Source organism: Melozone crissalis, unplaced genomic scaffold, assembly GCF_028551555.1.
Source record: "Melozone crissalis strain CALT ecotype California unplaced genomic scaffold, PUWL_Pcris_2 ptg000027l_1, whole genome shotgun sequence".
Lineage (NCBI taxonomy): Eukaryota > Metazoa > Chordata > Aves > Passeriformes > Passerellidae > Melozone > Melozone crissalis.
This window is the reverse complement of record NW_026535805.1, coordinates 30,947,997-30,972,302: the sequence shown is the minus strand read 5'-3', so window position 1 is coordinate 30,972,302 and position 24,306 is coordinate 30,947,997. Positions and strand designations below refer to the sequence as shown.

Here is a 24,306-nt window from a genome sequence, read left to right as displayed (position 1 = left end):
TATTGATTTCTCCTACGTTTGAGTCCCTTGCTTCCACATTAGCAGACTGCCACAGTAAGTGCTACAGCACAGTGGCTAACTATTGGTCTCTGGGGCAAAATCAGCTTCAGCTGCTTAGGCACTGCAGGTGCCCTGTATAACAAAGAGCAAGGAGTAGGACACAAAACTTCTAACAATGATTGAAAGAGACTGAATAGAATGGATGGAATAGGAAACAGTAGCAATAACACTGGCAGTGCTAAAAGTTGAAGTTCTTCCCTATCTGTAGTTTAAGAAAGAAACACAGATGTCCCTCTGAGAGGCTGGGATTGAAACAGCCTGCTCTTTCACAAACTCCTTCTAACTGACTGAAAAGGTAGCAGCTACATTTCACAATAGGACTGGCAATATGGTTTTTTTTGGTCTAACAAAAACTGAGACCAAACTGGTAGTTGCAGAGCACTTATGGGGGAAGATGATCTTGAAAGCATGCAAATGAAAGAGCATTTGTACGGCTTTCAAGTTTGGATCTATATTTACAAATTCTGCAACCTCAAATTAACATTTTCTTTGAACTAAAGAATTATTCCATACTGTTGATTCAATTCTTTCATTGTTCTCATTCATGAATGTGAGCTTTGTACAAGACAAAAAAAAAGCAGTGGGCTTATTTTAAAACAAAAAAAGAATCTAGTTTGCTTCATACTCAATCTGTTACCTGCAACACTCTAGTCATAGTAAGGTTAGAATGCCACTGGAGAATCAAATGCCTTCAGTACTATGTTCTTTAACACAACAATTACACTAATGAACCCACTGTGCCTGTTCAGCTTCTGAGGTCATATTACCCTGGTGTGCCACAATCACACATTTAACTAAAGAAGCTTAAATTAGGCTTATTTGAGGACTGTACAAGAACTTGCACTGCTGGAGACAATCAGAGTTTTGCTTTGGATAAAGTAGGCCATTTAAGAAATGACAGAAATTCACCTTTTCTGTAGTGGCAAGAACTCTCCCCGAACAGCTTGTGGGTGACAGCAGGCCTGCCTGAGCCGTAGCAAAGGGTATAGAATAGAAGTCACAGTCCTTCTATCTAGGCTGCTAAGCTTAAGAGTCCAGTCTGAAATCTTTCTGAGTTTTGCCAATGCATCCTGGCAGCACACCTCGTGCTGGCGATGATAGAAGTGTCTCTCCACAGGAGAGAAGTGAAGCCAGTGTATATTTTCTGTCTGAGGGGGAATTTGAATCTGAAATTAAAAAAAGAAAGTAAGTAATTTGCAAATAAAACTATTGATAAATGATGTTCAGGAATTCTGAAACTCAAAACTTTGATTTACTTGGTCAAGCACATCCTTCTTTGCTGATCTCCACATGATCTTTGCAATTAGACTGTAGAGAGGCCGGGGATTTTTCCTGCAATAAGGCCGATATAGTAGCTGGTCCCACCAATGTTTGACCCAGTAAGGATCAACTCCAAGAAAAAGGACTAATCCATACAAATCTGCCAAGAAAAGAAAGTGTTTGTGTTTTAATGCTTTGCAATACATCTCAAAAAAATTTAACTGTAATACAAAGCCTATGAAGCATAAACCACCTCCATTCTGGCCTTTATATTTTGCACTTGTTTTCCAGTCATTCCCTCAGCAAAATATTTAATTTGAGGCAGGGGACTGGGTGGTGGAAGGTGGGCATTCTCTCCTTTAGCTCGTTTTTGATTTCCACACAACTTGAGAGAATTTAGCTGTTTGTGAGACACTTTCCGAATTTCAAGCTTAGCAGAAGAAAGCAAAGAATTTAAGCCTATTCAGAGCAGAGACAAGAGGCAGAAATTACATGATTGCATATGTTTAACTGGGTTTGCCAGGTTTTTCTGAACCAATATTGCTCAGCATCATTACTCCAGAGCCTGCTGTGCACCAACTGTCTGCTGCCCACAATCCTAGAAGGGGCTGCAATTCAGAAGAATTTTCACTTCTCTACTAATGCATAAGAAATTAACAAAAGACACTTCAATTGTTTTCCTGCTAATTGAGAGAATACATCTTGCTAATTCTGCCTAATTCAGAAACTTGCCACTTTTTGGAATGAAATTTAAGGATGTCCTGACTTTAAACGTCTGTCTTAATTTTACTGGAAAAACACAGAAGCACACATTTAAATGCTGCATGGGGATACTGCAGAAACAGAGATATGTGATGATATCTCCTAGTTCTTGAAAATCTGGTGGCTACATTCCTTATTCTGTTAGCTTTATCATAATTCAGTATTCAGCTGAAAACATCAAGACATTCACCAAATACATCATAGACCAGAAGAAGAAAAATCCAGGGAATCATTTCTGTGCAAGAAGCAATTGTTTACCCAGAGCTCCCATCCCACTGCATTACAGCAGCAGTGGCACAGATTGAAATGAGTCAGCAGTTTTCATCCCTGAAGTGATGGGGCTGCCTTAGAGTCTGTCAACATGTATTATGAACTGTATGATATTTCAGATATGTATTAAATCAACACAATCACACACAGGGCCTCGAACGAGCTCATCACGACACTAAAATCAATCATTTCTTTCTGCAGCTTTGCTTTATTAATGCTGTATTCTCGCAACTATTACATGTATTTATAAATTTAATTCAAAATTCCATTATGAATTCATCTGAAATATTGATTTTTACAACTTCGTATCCAAACAACAGTCCACAAATGCTTACACTGATTTATCCACTTTTAAACACATTGCCCCATGTGTACCATATATTCCAAAATCCATCAGAGAACACAGGGAGACAAAGCAGTTAGTCAGCTCCCTTTCTTTTATTCTATCTCTGTCTGAAGCCTGTCTACAGAAACTGAGCACCACACAAAAAAAGACAAGATAAATGTCACCTGCTAACATACAGCTACCTACTCCACACATCTCAAGTCATTAAGTCCTTACATAAGGACTGGAGATGGTTTCATAAGGTTTAGTATGATTTTTAGAATTTATATTCATAACAGCGGATGCCCACAGTAGTTCATACAGAGCTATGCAAAAAGCAAATACAGCTTTGCTTGCTGTATTTGACAGTTCACAGGATTCTGTAACCAGAGCAAACTATCTGCTGTAAAGAAGGGTTAATATTTATCCACTCCACTACGAGAAAACTGAAGAACACACTTGAGTCAGCTATTAGACACACAGCTTCTCTGCTCCCCAAAGTATTTGTCTAACTCAGGGAGACAAAAAGATTTCAGCTCTTCGATTTGTATATTGATACATGTATTGATGGCTTCATTATTATGCTTAAAGTTTATGGCTTACAAAGTTAGAGTACCTAGTGAATTCAGAACAAAACTAGCAAACATTTATACTGCTTCAAAGCCCCACCTAGTTATCAGCATAAGGAAAGCCCTGAGATTACAACACCACATAAAATCTCACCTTCTAATCCTCGCTGCACAGGAGTGCCACTGACACACCAGCGATTGATTCCACTCAAACGGAGTGCCATCTCAGCAGCCTAATGAAAGGACACAGAGCCAATGGTAGGAAAGCAAAAACAGAGTGGAACACAGTCTGACAACACGTGGATCTTATTTCTGAGAAGTCTGAACATCTTTTCAGCATGTACCCTTAGACCTAGAAGCAGCATTGGTGCAATATATTATAAAAACATATATAATATTTTTGATCTTTTTAGAAGGTAACTGAAAGCTGACAAAAGCCATGTCCTCTTCCAAGCAATTAAGTGCAATTAAGGGCTCACAGAAGGCAAACAAATAGCAAAATAAACTATGTTTAAAAAATTCTAAACATTAAAGCCTGTAAGGCATTATGTAAGTAGCATTTTTGTCTTCCTGTATTGGGCTAAAAAACTGAACAAAGACTAATTAAAATAATCCCCCCTGCAGACTGTATCCCTTGAGTTTGCAGACAGACTGCTGACTATTTTAGTTTCTAGACCCAAAGGACACATCTATGCCTCTGAGCCACATCACTGAACAAGGCTAGTGTCTTGTTGAAAACTATCAAACACCATATACAACATGATGACCTAGTTCTTTAAACTGTCAGTATAGATTATGTTAAGTATGTTTTGAGCTGGATATACTTCACAATCTTCCAAAATTTCAACAGGAGAACCATTCAATGGTAAGTATCTCCAACAGAAAATTCACTTCTGAAGAACAAGGGACAAACTACATGAGCGTACTCTGAATATTAAGAGGGGGGAAGAAGAGACTCTCTTATTATTTCAAGTTAAGTGAATTCATGACCAGCAATGTCATACCTTTGCAGTGGTGCATTCAACCATTTGTGCCTCATCGAGGCAGATCCTCCACCACTCCACTGCCACCAAGGGGCTGGGGATGGCCATGTAGCGCTTCTGGTTCCGGAAGCGGCGCCCGTCCTCACTGTTGCTGTGGGGGATGTCCACGTAGTTCAGCTCGGAGCGCAGCACGTCGTAGGTGGTGATAACCACCTCCTGCTCTGCCAGCATGTGCGGCTGCAAAAAGCCGTGCTTCTTCACGCCTTGGTACACCTACAGGGATTCACAGGCAGCAGCACGAGAGCAACGAAGGGAGGTAAGAATGATAAAAATGCTAATACATCAGTACAGCTTAATATGTGCAAGCTTGTAGCAGTGTTGCTCATATAAAAAGAAACTATTTATAAAATGTGTAATCATCTAATAGTATGGTGGGAAATTCATCTAAGTAACCTAATAATAAATACAATAGAGTCATGGATGAAAAATTTGTCAAAATTTTTATGACTTTGCAAAACACTTGTTTCCTCCTTTGAAGGAGAGAGGACTTCATTATTTTCTACAAATAGTTATTTGTTATAACAGTTGTTAGAAGATTAAGTATTCCGTAATGTTGTATGGAACAACATTATACAAATTACTGCTACATGTTCAGTCTTCTACTTTCCCTTGCTGTAGATCATTATCTTTTTCTGAAAACTTTACTCACTAAAATTTAATGGATGATTAGGCAAAGAAAGAAATATGCATCAAAATATATAAAAAACAGAAATTGCACTCTGAGTAAAGTTTTACCGACAGAGATTTAAGAGATGAAAAAAAGTACCCTAGGTAAAATACAGTCTCTGTGCACTAGCAGAAACCCTTCATATTGGCATTTGTTCTATTATCAGAAGTACTTTTCTTATCTCCCTCATAATGTTAAGCCAAATCCCTTTAGAAACATGCAGAATTTAAAATAACTGTTCTTTACCCCTTGATGATCAGCACATGATTTCACTGTTAATTTCAGTCTTAACCCTACTTTTCCTCCCAGTAATAATCTTCCTCTACGTTTGTGCATACGGCAAGTGTTTCTGTCAACTGAAAGAAACACCTGCAGATAATTTCTTTCTATTGAGCCCCAGAGTGGGGCAACAGAGTAACTCAGCTCACTGTCCATGAAACAAAAGAGAGAAGGGGAGCTTAGAAGGGGAAGAAAAAAGAAACTAATTAACCAAGAAGAGCACGCTCTCTGAAGCAAGCACAAAGAAACAAACAAGTGCCAAAGTCTAATGATTTCTTCAAGTACTTATGAATAGATTTTCTGGAGATTTATAACTTGGCCAAGTTTTGATTGTTTTCACAGGAGCAGGAAGACAATCTGTCACAAAGCAAGACTTACTGATAAATTTTAATTTCTCGTTCTATTACATAAAACCATTAGAATTTCCCATGGGTTGTAAGCAGTTGAAGAGTAAAAAACACATTTCACATGCAATGCAAAAGTTGTTAACATGGGAAACTGATTCTTTGAAACACTTCCATTACTTTCATTTTACCTCAACAGAAAATAAACCACCAAATTTTCATTTTGAAGCAACACTGAAAACAAGTCTCACAGTTAAAAGAAAATGAAAACAATCTTACAGAATGGAAGATGCCACACAGTTTAAAGTACTGACATTCAGTATTTAAACTATTTTATTGTGACCATGTACATCTATTTCTGCTAATTTTCTTTACAGCTGGTATTAAACGTGGACTGGGCCCTAAGAAAACCATGTGAGTTTTACACATTTGTTAATTCCTGAATTAAATCTAATTGGACTACTCACACAAATAGCACTGGAGGCCTAGAATTCATTTACATGTTGGGCAACTATGTGTAATAGCCAAAGGTACCAGATATATCTCTGAATACAAAGTTATATCAATCTGCTACTACTTTGTTCAAAATACAAGTGATTGATGGTTTTCAAAGCTCTTGATCATTACAAAGGCTCCTGACTGCTAAAAATATGAAGGAAAAAACTTGGCTGCATCAGTAATAAAAGACTCTTGAATATTGTGATTTCAGTATTTTCTAAAAACTTGCATGGTGATTATTACCCTAAGTATAATTAGGGTAATTAGATTTGTTCTAGTGACAGGGTTATTAGAAATCAAGTAAAAGGACAATACATGGTCTCCAAATAAGCAACATCCTAATAAATTTGGTAGATGTTATAGACACAACAGCCAGGTTGTAACAGTACTGTTTTCAGTAAACACCAATGCCAAAGACTTCTCTTATAAAGCCTGAGAACCAGAAATGCAAAGCTACAGGCTTTACCTACGGAAACATTTTTTATCTAGAACAGAAGGAGGAGCAACAGTCTGAGAATTGCTTAAGTGTACATGTACAGTGAGACACACTCAAAACACCCATAGGCCTTTTTAAGTTCCTTGGTAGGTTTCAAACAGGCTTCCCCCTCAGAAGCCACATGTTGCTGCAACCACAAAAAAATTTGCTTTCAGCCGCTATACAATCTACTCCACTGGTTTATCCCCCAGAGACCAACTAAAACAGAAAAAAAAAGGACTAATTGCAGACTGTCTTTCTGGGACAGCAATGCACCACATAATGCCAAAGCATTGGTCTAGCAGCAAGAAACATAGAGCTCTGGCAGAGAGGACAAAGACCTCTGAACTTTGAGTGACGCAAGCCCCAAGCCTTGATAAAATAACTCTCCAGAATATGAAGCTCTATAATCTTACCAGAACTCGAAGAGATGATGATCTTACATGCCTGTTGATCTCATCTACCCACTGGTGGCAAATAGAACTTGGAGAAATTATCAGAGTCGCTCTTGTGGGAACTGGTTTCATTGCCACAAGGCAATGGGGACAGTAGAAGGGCCTGCTCTTCAGGTTCTCCTCTTTGTAGTTTACACATTCTGCATGCTGCCACAGGTAACATTTCAGGCACTGCACACGAGCTTTGTAGTCAGCCAATCCGAGCTCACCACAGATGCATTCAAAACGATACTCAGCGGTATTAAATGGAAATACGGAACTGGTATGTTGTACACTACTGCCGGCACGTTCTTGGGAATGTGAGGACTGGACCTTTGGGACTTCCTGCTGGATAACTGCTGCGGCTTTAGAAACATCAACATCAGGATGACTGCTCATGTCACTAGAGACAAGAAGGTTGCCAGGAAAATCAGGAGATTTTGGGACCTCAGTTTCTTGCTTAACATTTTTCTCTTCTACAGAGTTCTCATGATCTGCTTCAGATTTCCTGTTATTTTTACTAGTTGTACAGTAATCATGTTCTTCCATGGTGATGTTCTCACGTGAAGCAGTTTCAAAGACATTTTCAGATGTTTCATCACTGTTTCTTGATTCTTTGGTTTGAGTTTTAGCATCAATCAATTGCTTCTTCTGAGTGTTTTCTGAAGTCCTTGCTACCTACAAAGTAAAATTAACCAAGAATGTCAGACTCTACATTCTAACTTGTCCAGTGACATTTAACAGCTACCAGTGCTACTTAATGTCTTCATTAATAACATAGCCAGAGGGATAGAGTGCATCCTCAGCAAATTTGCAGATGACACCAAGTTGAGGAGTACAGCTGACACACCTGAAGGACGGGATGCCGTCCAGAGGGACCTGGACAAACTTGAGGAGTGGGCCCATGGGAATCTCATGCAGTTTAACAAGAGCAAGTGCAAGGTGCTGCACATGGCTTGGATGAACAGATTGAGAGCAGCCCTGCTGAGAAGGATTTGGGAGTACTGGTGGGTGAGAGGCTGGACACGATGCAGCAATGCGCACTTGCAGCCCAGAAAGACAATCATGTCCTGGACGGTATCCAAAGCAGCGTGGGCAGCAGGGCCAGGGAGGGATTCTGCCTAGGCATTCATTCTTGTGAGACCCCATCTGGAGTACTGCAATCCAGCTTTGAGACACCCAATATAAGGAGGATGTGCAACTGTTGGAGTAAATCTAGAGGAGGGCCACAAAGATGATCAGAGGGCTGGAGCACCTCCCCTGTGAGGAAAGGCTAAGAGAGTTGGAATTTTTCAGCCTGGAGAAGAGAAGGCTTCAGGCTAAATTATGGCCTTCCAGTACCTGACCAAAAGCTATGAGAAGCTTTAACTGGACTATTTACAAGAGCACGTAGTGACAGGACAAGGGGGGATAGTTTTTAATGACAGATAATAGGTTTAGATATTAGGAAGAAATTCTTCTCTGTGAGGTGGTGAGACACTGGAAGAGGTTGCCCAGAGCCAATCATGCCCCAACCCTGGAAATGTTCAAGGCCAGGTTGGATGGGGCTTTGAAAAACGTAGTCTAGTGGAAGGTGTCCCCATGGCAAGGGGGTTTAGAATTAGATGAGTTTTAAAGTCCCTTCCAACCCAAACAACTTTCTCCTCACCCTTTTTTTAAATAGACATATAAACACATCAGTACATGGATATTAAGGGTTTATATTAATTTCCAGTTTGAGGATTTGGTTAATGTTTACCAGTGTTTAAAAAACAACTTCACAGTAAGAACAATACAACTCCCAGGAACATTATTTTAGAAGACTTGTGACAGATGTAGTTAATATTTTAGCCCCAGATTTTATCTACTTATGATTTCTGCTTCTTTATTCATAAGTGCCGAAGCAATTGCTGCAGTTTTCTTCATTTTTACCACTAAATCAGTACAGTTGAGAGTAGCATGCAATAAGCAGAAAAAAAGAACAGCCTTTGCAACATTCTTTGAAATAACTACAGCAGGATGTTTTACCTGCTCTTTGGCTCTTTCTCGCTTCTTCTGTTCCTTGTAATTCTTCCCCAGCTTGAAGGACCCAGCCAGACCATGTCCTTTAACTTGTTCTACCACCTGTTCTGCAATTAGTTTTTCTAGAGTTCTTTTGAGAAGCCGTCTATTTCTCTGTGTGTCGTATCTATATATAGAACTGATGTACTTAAATATTGCAATTATCGATGCTCCTTTCTTCACATTCATTTCCTTTACAGCTTCTAATATCATTACTCGTAAGCCTGTACGAAGAATCAAAACAAAAAATTAAGTTACTTCACAGAATGCGTATTAAGGTAACCCTAAACATAGTGCTCATCTAAAAAATGCAGATAGGCAGCAGTTTTGACAAGCTTTTACTTGACATAGCTCTACAGATTGCTGTTTTGCAATGATTCTAAAACAACTTTGGATAGCGATAGAAATAAATCACCCAATTTTCTTACTGAGGCATAAAAAAACCAGCTTATTTCATTCAAATGCATAAACTCTTTACAAAGACCTCTAGTTGCATGGAGCTCTGTAGCACAGTTCTGAGTTAGTAGCTTTACTTTTAACTCACGTTAAAAGTGTGGATCACTTGTTTGTAGCATGCAATCCTACATGACAGAGCTCAGCAAAAGAATAACTTCATTCTGAAGAAGTCAAGAGTAGCCTTGAACTCATAGTCAGTGGCCAATACAACACAACACTAAAAGCAAAACATATTTTAAAACTCATCAGAAATACTTACTGGGATACTGTATTTTTTCCTTTAATTTAGGCTCCATTTCCTTTGTTTTTTTCTTTTTATTTCCCTCTAAAGGTTGAGGTGGAACAAAGAAGTTCACAAGCTTACCCTAATGCAGACAACAATAAATAGTTATTAGCTCATGTCTCTTCACAGTCACTCTGACCTTCACTAATCTCCTCGTATTTGAAAGTAAGCATGAGCTGCTACAAATATATGTTCTGATCTCACCAATTTGCTCAGATAGCTCTTAATGTACAGAGTGACACATCATTCAGTTCAGTTTCTTGGCAAACAGTGTTCAGCACCCTAACTGAAACACAAAAAGCAGCTCTGAAAGCCTCTTGGGTCCTCCACTGCTTTAGCATTAAGTTGCAGGAACCTACAGATGTAAGTGATCTAAGTTCCTGATGGGGGAGGAAAATATATATTTAATATATAGCTAGAAACACAAAAGGAAGTAAGCAATATAGAGGAAGAGCCGTAGTCAGCTGTATAAAAAGTAAGTTTCTCCTTTTAGGGATTGCCTCTCAAAATTTTACTCTTATATATTAGCTGACATCTGTCCTAATCACTTTAATCATGAAACAGTTTCAGTAACTCCAGCCCTCCAAAAGCTCTGGTTTCTACCTATTGTTATCAGTTGGTGTCCAGGCACTTTAGTGCTTTTACTCCTCTGTTTGCACTACTTGGTGCTGACCCTCTTATATATTTAAGAATCATCTTATTCTCTCCAAGAATTGAGTCCTTTTAACGGATAAAATGACAAGCAGGCAGGAGATCACTATGATAAATGTGCAATGAAACTGGCTGCCATGATTTCCAAGGGATGAAACTCACAAAGTGGTAAGAGTTTACTTAAGAATAATGGTCCTTTCCCTTCAGAAAAAATTTTTGGGTTTAGTGCATGTGCCAAGTTTTCACAGTATGCATGATGAGGAAAGTGAAAAGATGGAAAACTGTTCCTAAATAAGCTCATTTATTATATGAAACAGAGGGAGAGCAGAAATCTTTACCCAGAATGTAAACTGTCCCTATTTTAGCACGGAACACGTGACTAATGGATGTTTGACACCCATCAATACAATGAAGTGAAGGAGAATGATCTCCAACATAGTAAACTAAATTAAATTATTTATACACTCCTGAAGCCTGTCCAAACTATATTAACAGTACAATTGCCTGATAAAACCATTGAACAATGGCAAAGGATCAACAGCCTCTCATGCAAACTGTTCCACCATTAATGCTGCCATGTATAGTGTCCCGTTAAGGGAAAAACTTTCACAGTAATAGAGCTTTGAATATGGACTTCTAAAGCAATAAAAAGTGCACTTGCATTCATTCTGAAAAGCATTTTCTTAATAATAACTCTCAACCTGGTTTCCTTACCTCAGGTAATGTCAGATCATCTTGTTTAATCTCTGGTCCAGTATGATTCAGAATAAGAGCCAACACTTCCACTGTTTTTCCAAGACCCATCTCATCTGCCAAAATACCTCCAGGCCACTGGGGTCCAGCAGTTGGATACTCACGGATAATGCTAAAATTCAAGCCCATTCCCAGTGAAAGTCAGTTACCACAGAATGCTGTGACAGACAAGGGTGAGTTCAGGGACACACAGCATAGCTTCAGCAAGGCAAAGTTTGTAAGGTGAGGCATTATCTTTTATTACTTAAGCTGAGATAAAAAAAAACTAACAAGCTTTTTGGGTGTATGAACCTCATCAAGACAAATACACATGCAAGAATATTGAGAATTTTTTCACCTCCTAATAAGCCTTGCCTTGCTGACCTTAGTATACCATAGCATTAGCCTCAAAAAATTTGAAATATTTTTATATTCACATGTGGAAAAGATCTGAATGTTACATAGGGAAAAATAAAAAGCAAACTAGCAATTAAGAGGTACTATTCTGACCAAGTTAATGATAAAAGAGAAACAGGCTTAGTAATGCAATATCTAGCATTAATAAAAAGCTTTATACTGCTGCCTTCCTTTGGACTTTGAAAACACTGAAGAAGAAGATCAAAGCCTCCAATACTCTAAATTAAAAAAGTTAATATTAAACCATTAAATTATTGTCTTTTTTTAAGAAAAGCTTTAATAATTACATCTTCAACTTGAGATCTACACATTTATCTGTGCATTACATACTTGAGTTTGTTCTTTTTTTCAAATTAAAGATATCACTGTTCTAATTCTTTAGTTGCTAACTGAAAAACAAGTTATGGAATATCTTATATCCTGCAGGACAAAGCTACCAACATGGTTTTCACAAAGCACAACCCTGAGATGTCCTCAGAAAGAGTAACTATAAAAACATACCAGCCAGTAAATGGATTATAGTAGATTCTTTTTCCATCCAGAGTGATCACCTCCCGCCATAAGAAGTGCAGCGCGTTCTCTATGGAGAAAGTGTTCACTTTACTATGATGAAGTTTCTCTATTAACAGCACACCCCTTAGAATTATTCAGCCTTTTTGTGACATTAAGAGAAAAAAAGCTGAAGTCCACCTCAACAGAGCTTCATGACCAACATGATACATCAATGGTTGCTCAGCAAAACCTAGCTTATTATTTAGTGTCGGACCCAAACCACAGCTTTTATAAAAACACTAATGAAATAACTACAAAACTTCTATTCAAACAGCAAGGAAACATTACTGCTGACAATGCAATTACACTTTCCACAATTATGCGAGTTTTTCGGATCCATATACTTGCCACTAGTTGGAGTACTGGTGTGGTTCTCTCGGTGAAGCATCCAGTTCACAGCCTCACTTTGGTACGGCCTCAGGATGGGAATCAATGCAGGATGCTGCACATCCTTTCTCAGTGACTGGATATCCTGCTGATGGGTGTGCCGCACGAAGTCATAAAGCTCTTCAATATTTTGTCGCTCTAGTTCCGTGTCGGATTCTTCCTCATCTTCCTCCAGCTCGTCTGCATACATAAATAATTTAAGACATGCATCATCAATCAACTTGGGACAACATTTCGGTAAATTTTGCAGCAACATATTTAGTTTACATACATAAAAATAAGCAAAGCAAAGTGTCATTTAAACATATGCCCATGACTGCATCTGACTCAGCTAGCAGGAGTAGCAAACAATGAGCAGCTTAACAACTGAAATAAAGAAAAACATTGCAAAAATAACAACAGTAATAATAATAGTAATAGCAATGAAAAGGAAAAAAGAGAGAGATTAAAAGAATCCAAGAAACAAGTGATGCACAATACCATTGCTCACCTCTCACTGATCAATTCCCAGCCCATCCCCAAGTGGCAACTGGTGGCTCCCAGCCAACTCCCACTAGTTTATAAACTGAGGGTGTTGTTCTATGGTGTGGAATGTCCCTTTGGCTGTCTTGGCCATGCTCCCTCCCTTCTTGTGCACCTGCAGAGCAAGGACTGAAAAGTCCTTGACTTGGGGCAAGCACCACTCAGCCAGAAGTAACAAATCATTGCATTACAAACATTATTGTCACAGTGAACCCAAACACACGGCACTCATCAGCTACTAAGAAGAAAATGAACTCTGCCCCAACTGGAACCAGGACATCCAAAAGTTAACATGCTATGGTGAGCACAGATGTATACATAATCAACAAAGCTCTTTCTTTAGAATATAGGTATAGAATGACCAGAACTTATTTATTTAATAGAGACTTCCCACTAAAAAATTCCAATTGTTACAGAATCACAATTATCTCATGCTTCTGATTTAAATATTAATAAATAACCTTATTGAAACGAAAAAAGTTAACCTTAACCTATACATCTGGTTAAGAAAATTGTAGCAGCAGGACAAAAATATAACTCTCACCACTTGCATCACTGCAAAAACTCAGACAAGGCATATTTTCAAAATTAAAAACCCACCTCAAGAGAAGTAATCACCCTTTGGGACAGGCCTACCCTTCTTTTCTATCCTATAAGAAAGAAGGCCTTGTGTTTATGTATTTTTCACATAATTTGGATATATGGGCATACACAGAACTTAAACAATGTAGAACAAAAATTCATGAAAACTTCAAGGGTTGGTGTTCTAAAAAACAGGTATGAGAGAATGAAAGACTTGCAGGGCAAGTTTTAACAGTGTTTTAGGCCTAAAATTACAACATCAGTATTAAAAAAATACAGACCCATTCTAACCTTAGCTAGCACTGGAGATAAACTCACACTGCAGAATTTTTGTCTTAAAAACAAACAAACAAACAACAATACCAACAAAAAAAAAGCCACCATCAAAATTGGAAGCAAGTCAAGGCTATCATTTGCAGCACGAAGTAACCTTAAAGTATATTTAACATTTTAATAAAGCAGCGAACGGCTGACACACTTAAATCAGATTTTAATTCTGAACGCTGACACACTTAAATCAGATTTTAATTCTGATGCCTTGGGCTAACAAGGAAGAAATGTACCTGGCAAAAACCAGAAAGCTTAATCTTATCATAAGGTTCAGAAGCTGGTATTAGGACTCTTTCTTGAAAAGCAAAAGCTTTCCTTCATTCAAATGGGTGATGAAGGTGAAGAATGATTTCCAAAACAAAAGGAGGAAATTATACGCCTATATATGGCAGCCATCAGTGCCTTCCCCTAATCCTTTCAAATCAAAGGAACAATCCCAGAGTTTGTCAAGGGAAATGAGAATACTGAAAGACATTAAGTTTCTACATATTCATGAAAACTATACATATGACTTGTAACATAAAGAAGGCAATCAGAGTGCACATGTGGGGTTATTAATGATCCAGCCAAACAAAAAGCACCAAGAAAGCATTCAGCTTTATACATTAGAAAACATTCAGCTTTATATATATAAAGAAACCATTTGAAGGGATCCTCTAACACATACCCCTCACTTTAGGAAAAGAACAGAAAATTAGAGTATTTGCAAAGTATAACTTTGATCAAGGAATTTGATATATAATGACACCTATCATTATACTTGCTAAAATAACAGTCTTCAAATCTCACATTTTTAAGTGTACTAAATTAATTTCTACAAAAACTAAGTCTATCCAGAATTGTACAGGAGAGCAAAGACTGCAATATAATTTAAAGCAAATTTTTTTTTAATGCAACTGGATTTTTTTGTACACACCTTTCTTGTTTTACTGATTCTTTCAGAAATTTCTTTTTCAATATTAAATGGTTCTACATACCACGGGGATTTTGAAGAGGATGCTAGGGAAGTTTATCCCTCTCAGTTACTTATTAAACAGTGAATATTTAATTATGCTTTCAACCATTTAAAAATGTAATTCAGTTACAGAGGTCTCATCTTAATCTCTTTTACATTTGAGAAACAGATGCCATTGTACTGTCTAAAAATTCAGTTTCTCTGATGCTTTTCAAGTACTCTATTTAATTCCTTCAATGACTGAACTACAGTTCTTCTACTGCATCTGCAATAGGATCTTTCCTTCTCCAGACTGCAATATAACAATATCTGCACTAATGAAACAGTCTAGATTAATTGAAAACTTGTTGCCTCACATATGGTAGTAAACAAACAAATACCAAAACCATCTTTGTACACAGAATTTATTCTTCTTAAGAAAACTGAGGGTAAATGGTAAATGATGAAAAGGTAAGATGGCAGAGAACATCTGCCTGAGCAGGCAGATTTGGCTGAGACTCAGGGAAAACAGAGAGTTTATGACCTTTCTTCCAAAGGGCTGGCAGTTCAGGGTACAACTACAAGGATGTTGTGAGGTTACTGTATTAAATTTTGGGTCCCTCACTACATGACAAGAAAGACATGGAAGTGCTGGAGCACATCCAGAGCAGAGCAGTAAAGCTGTTAATGGATCTGGAACACAACTCTTATGAGGAGCGGCTGAGGGAGTTGGGGTTGTTTGGACAAAAATAGATGAGGGGGAGACCTTAGTCCTCTCTTTAACTACCTGAACGGAGGTCATAGTGAGAGGGGGGCTGGTCTCTTCTCCCAGGTAACTGAACAAGAAAAAATGACCTCAAGTTGCACCAGGGGAAGGTTAGATTGGGTAACAGGGAAAAATTTCTTCCCATAAAGGGTTGTCAAGCATAAGAACGGGCTGGCCAGGGAGGTGGTTGAGTCACCATCACTGGAAATATTTAAAAGACTTGTAAATGTGGCACTTAGGGACATGGTTGAGTGATTGACTTGGCAGTGCTAGGTTAAAACCTAAATGATTCAAGGATTCCATATTAAACATTTTATCATGTTTTTTTCAGATTATTTAATGCACCTATGGCTATGCTTGCCATAACACAAACGAACTTCCTGCCACAAAGTCTCAAAACCAGAAGCATATCACCAGAATTAACAGAGTAAAGTGAGGAAAAATATATTAAAATTAAATGTAGCAGTAGAGAGGTCATATCCATTATTTGTGTAAATTCTTGAGCACAACACCATCAGCATGAGAATTTGCTCATCAGTGGGGGGAACAAGAAGCTTCATCTTGGAATGTTATTGTATAGATTTCACTTTAGATGGATATTGATAAATGTTAAAATATATACTTAATTTTACAATTTTACAAAACCTCAACTAATTCTGTTTAAAAACGGGTGGAATTTAAACTAAGTTGTTAGAAACATTTAAGAGAAATGCATTAATCAGCACAGAATCAAGGCTATATTATTTTATGCCACATCAGTAAGTTCATGTTCAAAAACTGTTAGGAAATGAAACTACCTTCCCATTGCATAATCATCTGGGGTCCTCCTTCACAAATATTTTTCATTTCTGTGACATGCTTTTTCTGAATTCAGAGCAGAGCATAATGCACACTATGGACTTACATTAGTGGTTTAGTGATCATGTTTTGTTCTCTAACACCTTCAGGATAATTCTTTACGATTGATTTGGTTTCACTAACACTGAACATTAAATTGATGCATTTACTGAGCTATACACCTACCTACTGAACTGCAACCCTGCTTGCAACAGTTAGCAAAGAGGCCATAATTTTTTCCTTCTGCATTGTTTTCCATTCATCTATTGAATTACTACTGAAACTCCACGGCCTAGTCTGCTTGCAAGCTTTCAGTTGTTCTTCATCTCTGTTACGCTGAATAATACATTTAGACATTGTTGATATCACTTCACCAATCATTCTTTTTCTCAAAGCATTAGTAATACATTAAGCTGCACATGCCTTTGAAGGAAAGGACTTGACTGGTGATTTGCAATCATTTATTTCTGTTCTCCATGCCAGCTATTTTACTTTGTCACTTACATGGCATTCACTGGCGTGAAATCAAGACTCCATTATTATTTTACAGCACATAAAAATGTACATGCTCAAAGACAGTCCAAATCTTTACCAGCTGGCAACACAGCTCCTTTACAAACCTAAGCTGCTTGCATCGCTCATGAGAAGTTAAGGCATGACAATCCAACTTCTCAGGACCACATTCCTGCCCCAGAAACATTGAGGGGCACGTCTTCCCTTTCAGAAAGTACCTCTTCATCTGTAAGCTACAATGAACCAGGTAGTCCCTATAAACACATCCTTTGGTGTACTGAGGACAAATGTCCCAGGTTCCAGCAGAAAATTAGGTTAGACCTTAAAGTAACTCACCAGTAATTTTCTTCACAATTTCTTTCCCCAACTCTTCCATAATGGGAAAATATGCAGAGAAGAAAATAGTGCTTTCTGCTATAGCATTACATTTATTTCAGCCCTCTATCATATACCTTAGAGATCTCAAGTCTATGAATTCCCTGGCAACTGTTCTACTTCTAATGCATTTATGATAATGTGTTTCTCCTAACAGATTTAAAACCACTACTATTCATTTCTAGACCTTAAACTATTTATTCTTCACACCTCTTCTTGGATGTGATTTGTCATGCTTTCCAACCTAAACTGGCATATTTGTGTCAGTCAGATTCAGTTTTTGGAAGGATGATTTCTTATGTGCACAACCTTCCCCACTTACTGAGTTATATTGGCCCATCCCTTGGTACACCTCATGTTGTTCCTCGCAGCTGCACGTTTGTTCCTCACAGCAGGTAAGGGTGTTCAGAGTTTATTCTGTTAGCTTCTCTTTAGCCTGAGTTGCCTGATTTTTATACAACTCTGCCTCTTCTAATTAAGTGCAGTGCTATTTGGGGAGGGTGCTAGGCTTTTGCCACAACACAAACTCTGTATACTAGTCACTGAATCAGTCTTCAGTCAAAATTTTGAATCAACTCTAGACTCAGGAACGAGACAAAGGTTGGTTGGGTTGGTTGTTTGTTTTTTCCAAAAGTTTCCTAAGACACCACAACATAAAGCCATTGTTTATCACCCTATAAATCTGTACTACTAGTAAGTGTAATCTGGCAAATATACCTTTAATTCTAAAATGATAGGGAGGCCCATGTTTCTCAATCTGCAGTGGTATATTCTCAAAACTGTTGTAAAGCTGCATTTTGTAGTATTTCACATTGTAACTGCTTTACAATATAAACCAAACCGAAATCTATTGCCTATTGTGATAGGCCCCAACCTGGGAACAAGTTTTCCAAATTTAATTCCTGGCTCTTTTTCACTGTTCCTGTATGATTTGGAGAAGATACTGCAGATCTGTTCAAACTGCCCCCATGAAACAGTGACAACTGTATTTACTTCCAAAAAAGTAAGGACTCAAAACATCTCTATGCTTCAGTATCTGTAGAGAAGAATTATCACCTCTGATTTCAGCATAAACAAATTAGCATATGATTAATGGCCAGATAATAGTATTGGGTGAATTACCTAATAATGCTGCCTGCAAAAGAAGAGTTGCTCTAGATGGCAGGAATAACTACTATTTTTCCTTACATTTACAACTACTACAGAAGACAAAACTGTTTCTGTTCATCAACAATCAACTTTATTGCATTACCTGGAATTAAAAAACTGTAGAACTTCTCCATGAGTTTTTGAATAATCTGATTAGCTTTTTTGGGTCTTCCACCTCCATCACTGAGAAATTCTGGTTTACTTAGCCCAGCTTCGAGAAGGTAAATTCCAACCTGTGAAAAGGTTATACAGTTAACAATTTAATTAACAATTAAATTAAATTAACAAATAATTTAATTGACAAGAATATTATAAACAGAAGAGCACAAAAAATAATAACAGTGGCTTGAAAATTAGCAGGTACAGACAGATATAATAAATCTACTAAAAACATCATGTAGAGGAAACATAATAAAATCTGTGATTCCTTCAGGTAATACATTATACATTGCTAATGGTGAAAAGATGAAAATATATTTACAGGAGAAACCACACTGAAAACATTACAAAAGCATGTAGAAACAATACATTTTCATCATATTATAAATACATAGTAGCTGCCAGATTTTGTTCAGATATTTTTATTTTATATTTCAAACAAAAAAAAAAGAACCTCCAAAATGCAAAACGAGTATAATGAATGCATACCTTTAAAGCCTGAGCCTCTCCAGGTCTTTGATAAAGTCCAATTATCTTTTTCTTTTGCAACCATCTCAAACCTTCCAATATTTCACCACTTAAAGTTGCTTCCACCAGAATACGCTGTTCATAAGCGCCCAGGTATTCTTTTGTTTCATTACTGTGCTCTTCTTCACTTCTTTCATGAACACAGACCTGCAGCTCATCATCAGAGTCTCCCCTCATTAGAGTAAAGCTCCTGTCATGGAACTCATCAGTTAGAATTTGCTCAGAAGGCAGACGAAGAGCAAATTCTCCCAACAGAGTCTTCCAGGACCCATCTGCACGGTATGGCAAGACTATAATATTTAGCTGTACAGACACAGGAGTCAAGATGGAGTAAGAGTCTTCTTCATCATTAACTGTCAAAAACTTAACAGATTTTGAGCCGCTGCCTTCTTTCTGTACAAGATCTTCATCAGCGCTATCATCGTTTATAACAATGAAGGATGCAGAAGTGCTTGGAACAGGAATATGGTCCTCATTGGTTACTTCATCATCTAAAGCCACCATCTCATTTCTCCGGTCTTCGTGCATGTTCCAGCAGAGCTTTTTCTTCTTCTCCTCATCCACTTTGGATGGAGGCGCACGTTTCCGACGACCGCTCATTTTGCTGTTTTCTCAACGGTGCTTTCAGTATCTGCAAGGTGAAGTGAATCAGTCAACAACAGGCATTACAAAATCAAATGGCCACACTGGAATTTCACTGTGCAAAATTCTGGGACACAAATACATGCACTATGCACTCAAACTGTTCAGAAGTATTAGCTTTAGAGGGCCTCCCATTCCTGTGCCATCACACGAAGCTGGACATGAAGCATGGTCTCCTACTAGATCTTACAAGTTTGCCAGACAGCTACAGACAAAGATCCACAAGACTGCTTCATTTCAGAGCTCTTACTCAGAATCTTGTGGGATAGATATAAACCAAGAAGCAGAGGAATCCTTCAAAGATGGGGGTGGAGGAAGACAGCAAAAAAAACCAAAACAAACCTCCGCAAACAAAAGTGCAGAAGTACAGGAGATCTGGGGGTGGGAGTGGGGTAAATACACATAAAATTCCTCTTTCCTTTCAAAGCCTACATAGAGCTGAAACTTAATCTTGACACAGGGCTAGTCTGAAGATGCCACTACATAAAATATGGTTTAGAGCCCAAGCTATTAAGTTCTGTCCTTCAAAGTCCCCAATGACCTTGCTACTAGTATTGAATAATTTTCCCAGGAAACTGTGCATCCTGGGCCCTGGATATACAAACTGCTTGCAGAAGAGCCCTTAGTTAGTTATTGTGCATTTCAGGGGGACCAGTCAGCAAACTAAATGTAGAGTCTTACTGATACTGACTAACTGCAAACCTAAGTCAAGACGGACATCCAACTCCTCAACTGACCCAGGCACAGAACAAACTTTGTGGATAAAATACAAGAAAATAAAGTACAACTGTTAAATAGTATATATGAAGAAGCAAAATATAGAATATTAGATCCATCTGGGAAACTAATAATTACATAGCCAAAACCACATGCTCATAATTAAATACTCAAGCAAGTAGGAACTTTTTTCAAAAGATTTTTTACAAGGAGCCTGAACGTAGCAATAGGTCTGTGACATTATATTTTCTCACATATTGTGAGTATGGATATTTATGTCAATTCAGCTTGTGCATACAACTTTTAAAGGAATGTAGGAAGATAAGAGGAAAATATTGTAAGCTACTAAATCCAGTACAACATACCCTAATGCTAAAGAGGTTTATGCTGGAACATAACAGAATTCCTGTTACTGAATAATTTTGTAAGGGTCTTGGAAAAAAACAAAAAAAACCCCAAACTAATAATTCACCGCTAACTGATAATTCATGAAAGCCAAAGGAAATACCGTGGAACATACAAATTTTTCTCTGTTTGAATCTCAAACACAAAATCACAGACTCGGTTAGGTTGGAAAAGACTGCTAAGATCATCGAGTCCAACCTGTGGCTGAACACGGCCCTGTCAACTGGACCACAGCACACAGTGCCACCTCCAATCTTGCCTTAAACACCTTCAAGGATGGTGACTCTACCACCTCCCCGGGCAGCCCATTCCAATGCCTAATCACCCTTTCTGTGAAGAAATTCTTCCAAAGGTTCAATCGAAACATTCCCTGGCGCAGCCCAAGGCCATCCTGTCACAGCTGTTGGGGAGAAGAGGCCGACTCCCACCCGGCTACAGCATCCTTTCAGGCACTTGTAGAGAATGATAGTCTATAGTCTCTCACAATTACACAACAGACTTCAGGGAAGGAAGGGCGAGTTTTTCAAAGCAATGCTCATGCACACGGAGCGATGCTGACAGCACTCGAAGCAAATCCCGACGGCGAGCACACACCGCACTCAACCCCGAGGCAGAAGGCTCCCTGCGTTATCCCGGCCTGCTCGAGCCCGCCAGCTTGGGTCGCACTCTGAGGGACAAGCGTGAGGGAACCGCTCTGTGCGAGTGCGAGCGGGCTCTGCCCACAGCTCCAGCGGCCACAACACGCCCGTGCCTACGAGAGGAAGCGGCAGCCGCGCCCGGGGCAGGGGAAGCGGCCGGGGCCGTCTGCAGAGCAGCCCCGCGGCTCCACCGTCGCCCTGAACACCTGCCGACCCCAGGGCCAGGGCCGGGGCCTCCCGCACCGCGCTCCGCCGCAGGGACGCGGGCAGCTCTCGCAGTCTCGAACGAGGAAAGCGACAGGAAGCTCGGGAAGGCGAGCCCAGCAGCGGAATGCGAAACCCTCGGCAGCCCGCACTGCACCACCGCGATGCCGGCCACCGGCGGGCTCTGCGCGGCTGCGGTGACCCACCGCCGCCCCCCGGTCACCGCGCAGCGGGCCTGCGGCATCCCCCGCTACCCGCGGCCACTCGCACAGGCCTCGGGCTGCCCGGCCTCGTCGCCGCCGCCCGCGGCACGGCCGCCGCACACCTAAGGATTATCGCGGCGGGAGGAGCGGCCACTCACGGCCGTAGCGGAGGCCGGGGGGCAGCCCCGGGGGCGCAGGGTGAGGGGAGCGGGGCGAGGAGCCGCGGACGTACCGGAGCGGTGACGCTGCTGCCCCGCTGGCCGCGGCTCCTCCCAGCTCGGGCGGGGCCCCCGCGGCGGGGGGCGGGTCCGGGGGGCGCGAGACCGCACCGCCCCTGGCAGTGCCGGACGGAGCCCCCGGGCAGGGGGGGTGGAAGGCAGGCGGGTACCAGGGAGCGCGAGCACCCGCGCTGGCCCGAACGGCAGCCAATGGGCTTCAAGAACCGTGACGTTTGCCCCGCCCCTCCCTGATGTCAGCGGAACACAGCGAAGGGAAGGCCGGGAACTGCGCAGGCGCAGTTGTGTGCACCCCGGGCGAGGGGGCGGGGCTCAAGCGACGGTGCCCTCAGTGGGGCGTGGCTGAGGGCGTGGCGAGCGCTGTGTTGTGACGTCACGCGTGTGGGCGTGGCCGTGCAGGGTGGTGCTGAGGGGCGGGCCCTGGGGGGGGCGTGGGAATGCGGTGGGATCCCGGGAATGCACGGGAAGTTCTCCCTGAACCGGGGACGAATCTCAGTGTGCGGGCAGCCGTGCACTGGAACGGATTGTCCGGACAGGCTGAGGAGTCTTCCTCGCTAGAGAGAGCCGAAAACCGTCTGGCGCAATCCCGGGCCGTGCGCTCTGGGATGATCCTGCCCGAGCAGGGGCGCTGGATCAGATGGAGCCCTGTGCTCCCTTCCATCGTGAGCCACTCTGTGATTTTGTGCGTGAAACACTTGGCAGAAGAGAGAGGACTGCTCAGGCATCTGACAAAAGCGTGGAAAGAGCGAATTTCTGGGCTGTTAGCGCTGCGAAAAGGCAGAATCAGGCCAATTAATTTTTAACAACAGATACCACTGCAGGAAAAACTACAGAAGGAAGCTGGTGAAGTTGCTGAAGGGTCTGAAGCACAAGTCCTGGGAGGAGTGGCTGAGGGGGCTGGCAGTGTTTAGCCTGGAGAAAAGGAGGCTCAGGGGGCACCTTAGCAGCCTCTGCAGCTCCCTGAAAGGAGCCTGTAGCCAGGCGGGGCTTGGCCTCTTCTGTCAGCCAGCCAGCCACAGGATGAAAGGACATAGCCTCAAGCTGTGCCAAGGGGGGGTTAGGTTTGTCAATGGGAGGAATTTCTTCATAAAAAGAGCAATTTAACACCGGAATGGGCTGCCCAGGGAGGTGGTGGAGTCACTGTCCCTGGAGGTGTTCAAGGAAAGACTGGACATGGCACTTAGTGTAATGGTATAGCTGACAAGGTATTCAGTCCAAGGTTGGACTCTATGATCTCAGAGGTCTTTTCCAACCTCAATGATCCTGTGATTCTGTGAAATGCACAGACTGACAATTGGAGACAGCTGTAAATACACAAATAGAGAGCCCTTTACAGCAAGAAGGTGGGGTTTTCTTTTATAACAGTTCTTCCAACCATTTTTTCATATTAGTTTTTCCAAATGAATTCCTTACTTTCCTGTGTTGATTTTCTGCCATTCTCAGCCTTTCTGAAAGGGTGGGCTCAGAAGAGCTGCTCAGAACTGTGGTGTGCAGTAGCTTTGATTGTTGGCCCTTACACCAACCTTATGTGGTTTGGCTGTCTTAATTGGCAATATTTGATTTTGTATTCCTAGATTAAAATTGGCTGAAAAAGCATCACTTGGTCTTATGTTACAACAGGAAGTTGCTGCAGAACAGAGATGAAAGGGAAGACACAATCACATAGAATCATTTAGGTTGAAGAAGACCTCTGAAATCAAGTCCAGCCTCTGACTGATCACCTTGTCAAGTAGATCATGGCACTACATCCAGTTATTCCTTTAAACACCTCCAGGGACAGTGACTCCACCACCTTCTTGTGAGCAGTCCATTTCAATGTATGATCACTGTTTCTGTGAAGAAACTGCTCCAACCTGAAACTCCCCTGGCACAGGTTGGGGCCATGTCCTCTCATCCTGTTGCTGGTTGTTGGGGGAAGACGCTGACCTCCACCTGGCTACAATATTTTTTCAGGGAGTTGTGGAGAGCACTATGATCCTCCCTGAGCCTCCTTTTCTCCAGTCTAAACACCCCCAGCTCCCTCAGCTGCTCCTCAGAAGCCTTGTGCTCCAGACCCTTCCCC

The 24,306-nt window shown here is 40.6% G+C and overlaps 1 protein-coding gene across 1 annotated transcript in view; it reads right to left on the bottom strand.

Moving 5' to 3' along the window:
- The window catches only part of SHPRH (SNF2 histone linker PHD RING helicase), a 48,577-nt gene extending 26,266 nt beyond the window's left edge, over positions 1-22,311 (bottom strand). Inside the window, exons 1-13 of the mRNA XM_054279695.1 lie at positions 22,241-22,311; positions 19,161-19,830; positions 18,616-18,745; positions 12,466-12,684; positions 12,067-12,145; positions 11,131-11,281; positions 9,742-9,847; positions 8,994-9,250; positions 6,969-7,664; positions 4,251-4,502; positions 3,401-3,479; positions 1,317-1,480; positions 970-1,226 (exon numbers count right to left, since the gene is read on the bottom strand). Of these exons, the coding sequence (XP_054135670.1) occupies positions 970-1,226; positions 1,317-1,480; positions 3,401-3,479; positions 4,251-4,502; positions 6,969-7,664; positions 8,994-9,250; positions 9,742-9,847; positions 11,131-11,281; positions 12,067-12,145; positions 12,466-12,684; positions 18,616-18,745; positions 19,161-19,799 (3,029 nt within the window). The 5' untranslated portion in view covers positions 19,800-19,830; positions 22,241-22,311. The remainder of the gene's footprint in view (positions 1-969; positions 1,227-1,316; positions 1,481-3,400; positions 3,480-4,250; positions 4,503-6,968; positions 7,665-8,993; positions 9,251-9,741; positions 9,848-11,130; positions 11,282-12,066; positions 12,146-12,465; positions 12,685-18,615; positions 18,746-19,160; positions 19,831-22,240) is intronic.
- Positions 22,312-24,306: the final 1,995 nt, after the last annotated feature.